At 40.8% G+C, this 10,593-nt stretch overlaps 1 protein-coding gene across 1 annotated transcript; it reads right to left on the minus strand.

Moving 5' to 3' along the window:
• Positions 1–301: 301 nt before the first annotated feature.
• tnnt2b (troponin T type 2b (cardiac)) lies at positions 302–10,011 on the minus strand. The gene is made up of 10 exons (XM_015958619.3): positions 9,879–10,011; positions 9,762–9,783; positions 9,615–9,678; positions 9,415–9,531; positions 9,220–9,297; positions 8,907–9,008; positions 7,649–7,758; positions 6,945–7,035; positions 5,941–5,981; positions 302–603 (listed from the first exon to the last, which is right to left on the minus strand). Exons 4-10 carry the CDS (start codon positions 9,511–9,513, stop codon positions 564–566), a joined length of 561 nt encoding a protein of 186 aa, XP_015814105.2. The 5' UTR covers positions 9,514–9,531; positions 9,615–9,678; positions 9,762–9,783; positions 9,879–10,011; the 3' UTR covers positions 302–563.
• Between the last annotated feature and the right edge of the window lie 582 nt (positions 10,012–10,593).

Genomic DNA, 10,593 nt, shown 5'->3' on the forward strand with positions numbered 1-10,593 from the left:
TTTTCACACATTAACAGACCTTTACCCTTCAGGGGCGAAGCTTAGAATCCCCTCTGGCAGCTAATTATTTTTTTTATTAATTTATTTATTTTAAGATTTGTGAAACTAAATTTGACCACAGAGAGATAAATGGCAATTTTACATAAACCCACAAGCCTGTTGATGAACATAAAATAAAGACCAAGGCCACTAATCTGCCACTCTACTGAACATTTAGCATCTGGCAGAACATTGGTACAAAAGATTATAAAAGTTTGATGCATCTAATTTCTGTAAGTGAAGAAAACTCTCTACATCTCAGTGTTTTTGAATATTTGTTTAACTTTACAGCAACCACAAAACATGTACAAAAGCAAAATGAGTAGCCTGATTTGTGTTTAATTTTACAGTCTGTCATACAAATTGTGCCACACTGGATTGCCATACAACTGTAAACTTTATCTAGTCTCACCACTATTACAGCATGCAAGATTTACTTTTTTAATTCTTCAAATTTGCACTTAAGTAGAAAACATGATCAAATAGTCGATGCCTGATGTTTCCCACGCAGCAGATGTCAGGTGTTACTTCCTCAGGCCTCGTTTGCTCCTGCTGCCCTTTGAGCTGAAAATAAAGTCAGCAGGGAAAAACTTTGAAATCGATCTGTGATAAACCCTGCTGCATAGGACGTTTGTCTACTTTTACTTTCTTGTGTTTGAACTCTCCTCATCCACTCTCTTGCCAAAAAAAATTATCAGAAGATTCGGCGATCCATTTTGCCACTGGTGCCCCTTTCACTACTCCTCATTGTGATTTGTACTCGATTGCTAACACTCCATTCCCACAGGTTGTTACATTGGTATCAGTTTATATGCAAAACAATCGGTAGAACCCTGTCGAATCTTCGTTCATTACTCATCACTTACAACAACTGGTGCAATTTACGTTCCAGTAGCTTAGTCTATGGTTATTCCCAAAGCTCGCACCTCCTTTGGCCGCTCCTCGTTCCAGTTTGCTGCTTCCATTTTCTACTTTCAATAATTCATTGCAATCAATAGTTTCTGATCAATGTGCCTGCTTCTGAGTAGTTAAAGATTGTTTTAGGTCTGTTTTGATTGCTTGTTCATCTTATATATGAGAACAGCCTTTAGCCTTTATCTTACATGTTTTAATCTGATCTGTTTTTCTTTGGTGTGTCTGCTGCTGCTGCCTCTCGGCCAGATCGTTATCGTAAATGAGAATGAGTTCTCAGTTGACTCATCTGGATAAATAAAGGTTAAACAAATAAATAAAAAGGTGGAGTTGTAGGGTTAAATGATACTGATTTATGGAGTTTGTATGTTCTCCCTGTGCATGTGAGGGTTTTTTCTGGCTTCTCCGGCTTCCTCCCAGTCCAAAAACGTGAATGTTCGGTTGATTGGTTTCTGTAAAATTATCCTTGGGTGTGAGTGTGTGTACATGGTTGTTTGTTCTGCGTGTCTCTGTGTTGCCCTGTGATGGACTTGTTACCTGTTCAGGGTGTACCCCGCCTGTTTGCCTGGAGACAGCTGGAGATGGCGGTGGCTCTTGATGTTTCTACTCCATACTCAGTCCCCTGCTTCCGCAGGTCCCCCAAGGTCAGGAATCGGTCCTTCTCCACAATCTTCCTCAGGGTCCGGTCACCTCTTCTCTTTGTGCAGTGTTTTCTGGCACACTTTTTCCTTCACACAGACTTCCCACTGAGGTGCCTTGATAAAGCACTCTGGGAACAGCCTAGTCATTCAGAAATTTCTTTCTGTGTCTTACCCTCTTGCTTGAGGGTGTCAATGATGGCCTTCTGGACAGCAGTCAGGTCAGCAGTCTTACCCATGGTTGCGGTTTTGAGTAATGAACCAGGCTGGGAGTTTTTAAAAGCCTCAGGAATCTTTGCAGGTGTTTAGAGTTAATTAGTTGATTCAGATGGTTAGGTTAATAGCTCGTTTAGAGAACCTTTTCATGATATGCTAATTTTTTGAGATAGGAATTTGGGTTTTCATGAGCTGTATGCCAAAATCATCAATATTAGAAATGATAAAAGGCTTGAACTACTTCAGTTGTGTGTAATGAATCTAATATATCCATCCATCCATTGTTTGAACCCGCTTTGTCCATGTAGGATCGCGGGGGGGGGGGGGCTGGTGCCTATCTCCCGCGGTCAATGGGCAATCAGGCGGGGTACACCCTGGACAGAGAGCCGTCCATCACAGGGCAACACAGAGACACACAGGACAAACAATCACACACACACACACACACACACACACACACACACACACACACACACTTAAGGACAATTTAGACAGACCAATCAACCTAACAGTCATGTTTTTGGACTGTGGGAGGAAGCCGGAGTACCCGGAGAGAATCCACGCATGCACAGGGAGAACATGCAAACTCCATGCAGAAAGATCCCAGGCTGGGAAGCGAACCCAGGACCTTCTCACTGCTAGGCAACAGCTCTAACCACTGTGCCACCAGAATCTAATATATATGAAAGTCTAATGTTTATCAGTACATTACAGAAAATAATGAACTTCATCACAATATGCAAATTTTTTGAGAAGGACCTGTATTTGCTTTTACTTCTTTGCATTGATGGTTTTACTTTCATTGTTTTATTATTATTATTTGTCTTTTGTTTTTAATGAACCTGCCCGAGCAGCATTTTGGTCACCTCTCATGCTGTATTTTAAATGTGCTATATAAATAAAGTGGTATGGAATACAACATTCACAACATTTCACCCAAATGAAAGTGAATGGTGAGTTTTGGGGCCGCAGCATCATGTCCTTGCACCTTGCAGTGGAGGCCTATGGGCCATTCCCATCTGTACTGGGTCGGCCCGGGCCGGGTAGCCCCAGTCGGCCCCAGCCCGGCCCAGTTGATTCCACACATCCTTGTCTTAAGCCCATGTGGGCTGATTCTACCCACCAATCAGAGGCTTGCTCTAATGGAAGGTGTGAATTTGCTGTCAGCAGTGGGTGTGTTGGCCCTGGTCGGCCTGAAGCAGACCCCCTCAAGAAGAGGGCAGAGAATGAGCCTTGGTTGGCCCCGAAAAATACCAGGCCACCCAGATATGTAAACAACCTATGCTACCCGGCCCGGGCCGACCCGGTACAGATGGGAATGGCCCATTACAGCGGTGCTTTGTCGTAATGTGGTCCCAAATCTAAACCGGCTCTTGTAATTTCTTCATTTTACATTTTATTTTCATTTGCAGTCCATTGAGGTCACCAAGAAAAATTAAGATCCCTATTATGTAAATTTCATGATTTTTTCACTAGAAATGCTAACTGTTACCATTCACTTACATTGTTTTCTGCTAAGCTAAAGCTAATAGGATGCTGCCAGGTTAGGAGAATGACTGGGCTGGTTACAAAAATGCCCTTAATGGAAAATGTCAATGTTTTACTTGAAATTTGCATTATTAAAAAGGCGGATCTCAAGCATACTATGTCTGTTAATGTGGTAAAACATCACCCCATGCTTCCTGCAAAGCATCTCCCAGAGACTGTGCTGTTTGCTCCATTACTGCCAGAAAATGTTGATAAATGACTAAAGTGCTGAGCTACTAAACCTATTCTTCAAATAAAGCTGACGCATGTTAGAGTTTTATGTGATTATCCTGTTGTGGGATAAAATTAACTCCGGTCTCCTCGTGTTTTAGGAATTATGGTGATGAAATTTCATCCGACCTGGAAAAGTGAACAAAAGGAATTCTGTCTTCCAGGCTGTAGCTGTTGCAAAATGTGTGGCTTTTATTAATAAAGCAACGTTGTAACATCTTAATTTCTTCCTAATTTCATGAGTTTTTTTCATTACAAGGAAAACTTCCTAAAGCGGCTGCTTCACGGCTTCACTTAACCTACTGTGAGATTTTTTTTAAAGCCGTCCTCTTAATAAAAAAAAACTTTGCAAATTAATAACCGACTATTCTTATCTGCAGTTGCTGCAGTTTTAACTCACACCTTTAAGCTGCAGCTGCTCCAAAGGTTTAGTTTAATCAAACTCATTTCTAAAGAGAAATAAAAACCTTTTTTACAAAACTTTTGGTGGGTCATGAACAAGGTAGCATCATTGTTTGATGCCGTATTAATAGACGCTACAGGAATAGAGATGATATCCCTCCTGAGTCAAAACACATGTTTGTTGTTTAGATAGCTGACTTGTTAAAACAAACCTTGCCTGCGTGCACTTTTGTCTACTCAGGTCTATTTGGCTGGGTGTGCTGAGAAAACTTAAGCCCTGCTGTCAGAAAGCTGGCACTCACTTCTGTTACAGATTTGGAAAACTAAAGGGAGAGTTACGCTACGATAAGAAAATGAGGGCAAGAACTTTAGGAAAAGCTTCTGTAAATGTTTACAAAGGTGCACAAATAGAAATTAGTTTATTTGCTTTTACTTTTTGTGTTTGTATTGTGGATGATGAAATAAAAAAAGCTGTGAAAAATCTCCATTTTCGGATCTGTGGGACTGTGGTGAAACAAGAGAAAACCTGTATCTCTTTGAACATCTATAGCTCACACAAAATGTATCCCAATTTAGAATTTTCCCTGTAAAACTGGATGTAATCTTTTTTACACTCTCATTCACTCATTGCTTCAATAAATTGGTCATGGTCTCTAACAATCCATGTCTTTTGGGACCATCTACTGTACATGGGCAAAAATAACAACCCTGGTGCTCCTGTTTCAGGAAGTAGAAGTTAGTTGGAGAAGAGGGTGTACAAAACGGCAGGATTTGGAGTCTTATCATTCATGATCATCTGACATCTCACTCTGATTGGCCATACAGCAACTCTTCCACTGCCTCTGTTCATTCTGCAACATAGATGTTTTATCTACAGAAATAACCCAATCCTGAAGGATTTCTGCCGTGTGGTGAAGTTGCTAACGCTAACGGTTAGCTTCTACTAGCCGAGTCATTATCTGCTGTTTCCTGTAAGCTAATCCAACAACAGCCTTCTGCAGTCACGAGCCAAGATGAAAGAGTCCATGGCCCAATCTCAGTACTCGCACCGCGCCCTGCGGTCTTCAGTGAAGTGCACTTGGAGAACGTGCACAGTAGGGTTCAAGTGTGTAGTGCACAAGTGTGCAAATAATTGCAGAATTGAGACAGGGACCATTGCGTCATCGATCGCAACACGTGCCGAGATGCTGGTCGCTGGGAAACCTTTTTCAAAAATCTTTATTTACAACTTTCCAACAAACAAAGCAATTATTTGAAAAAAATTTAACATCATTGCTGCTTTGTCTAAAACATTCAGAGCATCAAGTAATCGTTCTAAAATGAACTACTTTTATTAGAAAATGCATATTTACAGAAAAGAAACTCGAGCCATTTCTCCCGCAGCAATGACTTGTGGGTAATACCCTTGCCCGAGGTCCGCATTGCTAAAGACTTGGGTGAAGTGCAGATTAAGGGTGCAATGGGACATGGTCAACTTCCGCATTTGAGAATCGGGACACCCTACGCATTTGCATCCCTGGCCGGGAAAGCGCAATTGAAGGGCACGAGGGTGCAAGTGCGAGTATTGCGATTGGGCCCATGAATGCAAATTTTCAATGCGACGTAGGTGTGTTTGTTTTTTTCTGACCCAAGCGTTTTCCTGTCGATTTTCTATCAGCAGCTAATGCAGGAAATAGGGGAAGACTGTTTTCTTGTTCGGCCTTCATGTGAAACTGAGAGGGATTAATCATAACATAAAACTTTACATGTTTGACAGCCAGAGTAAAGAAACTGTTTTGCTGTTTGACTTGAGTTTTGCACAGTAGAGGTCTGCTCGAGATGGTTTTCCTACTCTGAGGAGTGTGTGGTCACCATGGCGATGAAAATAAAGCACTGGCAGCAGCTTTAACTTTTTTTTTTTAACTCTGCTTCTCTTAAGCAACAAATACATTTAGCATTCTGTTGTAATTTAGATGATCACACACTGCATACTTACACTTTCTGATGATCAGAAACTCGATTTCTCAGCACTGTGATCTGCGCAAAAAAGCATAGACCAAAAGAGCGACAGACAGTTGAATGTAGTTTTTGAATATTTTGAATGAGTAAAAGACAAAATGGTATGCATTAAATTACATTAATTTGTAGAATAAGAAGATTCAGTTTAGGTCTAAACAACCGCCTCCAGGGGAGTGACGAGTGGACTTTTCATGCTTAAAACTTCAAAAAAAGATTTTAAAGAACCGGTTGTGAATTCTTGTGCATCAAGTAGGAAATTTAAAAGGAAATGCTAACTGTATAAATAATGAGTTGTCAGGTTTCCAGACTCCATAAACAGACTTTTAGCTCGGGTAGCTGCAGGTTTCTGTTAAACTGTGTGGGACGAGTATCAAACATTTACCAGATACATCAGTGATAAAACACTTTGCATGTTTTACACGTGTACACTGATATTTTATCATGACAAGACTTCTCACAATAATTGCATTTAATTTTATGTTTAGGACTGGTTTTGCCTCTCCCCCTGAAGGACTTGGCATTGTGCAATTATTAATTCAACCGTGAAAGCTGCATCACAATAAAAGAGTGTGCTTGTATTTTTATCAGGTGCGGTGGTTATTTCTGATCTAGCTTTTAGTTTATGGTTATTAGTCTATGATCTTTGGCCCAGGGCCAGTTCTGATACCACAGAGCCGGGTTTTCTCAAATGCCGATGGTGTCTCCAATGTCTTCCTGTGTGTTCACACCTTGGCCTTCATCCAAAGCAGGTGTAATTGCACAACGGGTATTTCTGTCTTCTGTAAGTTCATTCTGTGTATCGTTTCAATTTGCAGTTTTGGGTTCTTTTTAAACACAGAAAATAAAAGCTGTTCTTGACCTTGTTTGCAAACGTTTTGGCTACTTCCTCAGACCTCTGAGGACGGCTACAGGAAGTAGTCAAAACATTAGCAAACAAGGTAAAGAACAGCTTTTCTTTTCAGTTACTTCTGTACATTGTACCTCATACTTCTGCCTTGTGTGCTGGTCCTGAAGGTCAAATTTCTCTCCTTCAAGCTGGCGCAGCCAATCCCACAGTTCCTTTGCCTTTTCTCTGTATGAACACAGCAAATAATGCAGAATTGGAAAATGTTTATTTTAGTCTGAAACTGATCACTAAGGAAAGCTTGAAACCAATAATAAAGTTGAAATAGTCTGACTTAAAGGGGACATAATATGCAAAACTCACCCTTTGCATCCTTTTGTGCTGCCATGTTTAGTCTCTACTGGTTTCATAAACACTCCAAATGTGAAAACAAAATGTCCATCTGTTTTTTTTAGTGTTTTCTTTAAGCAATTTTGTATTCAAAATGAGCTGTTTCAAAAAACATCCTTTTGTGATGTCACAAATGAAAAACTTTGTAAAGAACCACCTCTAATATGTTGGAGGAGCAGCTCTACGCCGAGTCATTCTCATATATCAGTGCGTCTCCGTTTATAGCAGCATGAGTGAGGCATAAGTGGGCGTGGCCAGCTCCGTCTTGTTTTTGTTAAGTGACAGAGCCCTAATACACTTCAATCTGGAAGGTACTAAAACCGTCAAGTATAAAACTGCTGAAATTGGTTTATCTAAGAGAGATTTAGTGGAAAGAACTTCATAAACATGTCTTGTATTGAAAATGGAACTATTATACCTTGAGAAAAAAGTCCTAATATGTCTTTTCTACCTGAGTTTTTCCTCCTTCAGGTGATCAATGTTTAGCTCCTTACGACGATCGTTTAGGATCTTCCTCTTCTTTTCTCTTTCCGTTTGTCTTTTTGTCCCAGGTTGTGCCTGCTGGAAGAGAGTAAAGCACATGAATATTACAGGTTTTGTTTCGATTGCTAAAACGCGTTTTTCAAAACTGTACATTTCTTTCAAAACTGCACACACAAAACCCCAAACATAACACACAAATTCCTAAACCGTGGCTTCCCTTTGCAACAAAACCCCGCCACCACATATCGTCACATGTTCCCAAAATGGAACACGTGTTTTCATTTGGTAAACACAGCCACATTTTCACATGACACACATACCATTCATTGCTTAAACACAAGTAGCCTTTGGGTGAACACTACCAAGCCTGGAAAGAACACTGAAGAGCAAAACTGAAAACACAATTGTCTAAATGGAACACATTGAATTACACACTGAATGTGTGACAGTGCCCACTTTTCTCTGAGACAAACATTAGACATCACACAAATTTTGAGACAAAACATTTAATTTTTACAGTGGGGCGTCATGCCGCCGGTCTCTGTCTGGCCAGAGGGCCTCATCAACATCACAGGCAACATCCTCCTGGTCCAAGCAGCTCTGGAAGTACCGCCTCGAGTGCCTCATGAAGCCCTGACAGGCCTCAAAGGCCACATCTCTACAAGCCTCCTCCATGGCTTGAAGCAGTGGGACCTGGCTCTGTGGATTCCTTTCGTACACCTTCCACCTCCAGGCTGATAAAAACTCCTCAGTGGGATTGAGGAAGGGGGAATAAGGTGGAAGGTATAAAATGGAAAACCGTGGGTGGTCCTGAAACCACTCATACACCTGGGTATCCTTGTGGAAACTTACTTTTATGCTGCAGTCCCTGATTGCAAATTGCTCGCCAGACCCGAAAGTTTAGAGATTTGAACATTTGTGTGTTGTTGATTGAAGCTTTGAGAATTTATGTGAGAAGTGTGTGTAAACCTGAACATTGTGTGTTGTGTTTTGACAGCAAGGTAATGTGAAATTGACATCAGAGTGTAAAGGAGGAAAATCAGAGTTCTAATATGATAAGGAAATCTTAAGTAGTGATAAACTGAGTCAAGTGATTGGGAACAGAAGTAGAGGTTGTGAAAATTGCGCCTCATTTTTGTTTTTTGAGTTTTAGCAATCGAAAAAAAAAACTGTAAGAGGCGATACAAACCCTGTTGTGTGTCCCCGTTTAAGACAACATTTACTACCTTGTATCCAGTGAAACTCAGGTTGGATAGAATCATCTTCTTCCTTGCATCTTCATCTGCTTTCTTCTTTGCCTCTTCATCCTCTTTTCTGGCCTTTTCTTCCTGGTTGAAACATTTAAAAAATGATTCTAAATTATTTTAAGTAACTTAAATGAAGCTTCATCAAATCAAAGTGAAAATGACTCCTGATGACTTTTTTAAAACTTCGTTGCATGTGTAACATTTTGGCTGGAGTAAAAAACACACGTCACGATCACACATGTCGTGATGATGAAGCACATTTTCTTAAAGGTGTTGAAGCGTCTCCACTCACAGCGAGTTTGGCCTGCCGTTCTCGTTCCCTCTCAGCTCTGATCTTCATCTGCTCAGCCCTCTCAGAACGGCGTTTCTCCTGAGGGAAGGGTTTTTTTTTTTGAAAAAGGACAATTTCAAGATTCCAAGACAATTCCTCCAAACTCAAAATCCACCTAACACTGGAAGCACTGAAAACCCAGTGCATCATACGTACAATGCGATCTGTGAGGAGGATGAGCTCGTCTTCCTCCTTCTTACGGTTTTCAAAGTGAACTTCAATCAGAGTCTGGAGCTCAGTCAGATCCTTTTCCATACGTTTCCTGTGAATGTCCTGAAAACCAGAAAAGAGGAAACAGGAGCTGATCTGAACCTCCAAGCAGCTTCCTGTTTTGATGTGTCCTGAGGTGAACTCACATCAAAGTCAACCTTTTCTCCATCTGGGATCTTAGGAGGAGCCAAGCCAGGAACAAAACCAGGCCTAATGAATACAAATAATAAAAAATTGTTGCAATGTAAAGGCATCTTTTTGGGAGAACGATGTTGATGTCATCTTTCACATACTTTAACTTGGGCTTTGTGTCTTCTGTGTATTCAAAAATAGGAAAGGAAAACAGAGAAGAGGAAAATCATTAACTTCTGAGAGCAAATCTTAAGATCTGTTGTTTCGGATGGCCTTACCTTCTTCATTTTCCTCTGTGTTTGCTGAAAGGTGAATGAACAAAAAAAGTCTTTGAGCAAATGCAGAATGCTGAGTTACACCCAAAACAGACGGGTTGGTCAGCTGTTGCTAAATATTTTACAGATGGCAGCGACTGTCAACAACAACAAATCAGAGTGCCACAGGCAGATAAAGAAAGTAATTCATCAGGCGTGACCAGCGGTCGTCGTCCGCGCTGACTAACGGGAGACAAATTATGTTCAAAAATTCAAACAACAAATCTCTAGATTGTTATCAGAGATAAAGTGAGTCTTCTCGACGCACGTCGCAAAAAAGATTAATGTGAACGTTAAAAAAATATTGCAAAGACTGAAAAATGCAATAATTTCTACCAAAAATCTGAGTTTATGTTTGTAAACTAATGTTTTGCTTGGACTTGTTAGGAACGGCACTGTTAACTTCAAAGGGTACCTAATATGCAAAACTCAAATTAGCATCTTTTAGTGAGTCTCTACTGCCTCTATAAACTGCCTTCAGTGATCAAAGCCTACTGGTTGTGCAGCACCAGGCTAAAGACCAAAGATGACAGATCATCGGCTGCTGTGGCCCCCAGACTCTGGAACTGTCTCCCTCTGAGCCTGAGATTAATGGACTCAGTGGACTCCTTTAAAAAGCAGCTGAAGACTCACTTGTTCAGGCTTTGGTGTGACCTTCATCACCCTCTCCCAGGGGCGG

The sequence above is a fragment of the Nothobranchius furzeri genome, chromosome 3 (genome assembly GCF_043380555.1).
Source record: "Nothobranchius furzeri strain GRZ-AD chromosome 3, NfurGRZ-RIMD1, whole genome shotgun sequence".
Classification (NCBI taxonomy): domain Eukaryota; kingdom Metazoa; phylum Chordata; class Actinopteri; order Cyprinodontiformes; family Nothobranchiidae; genus Nothobranchius; species Nothobranchius furzeri.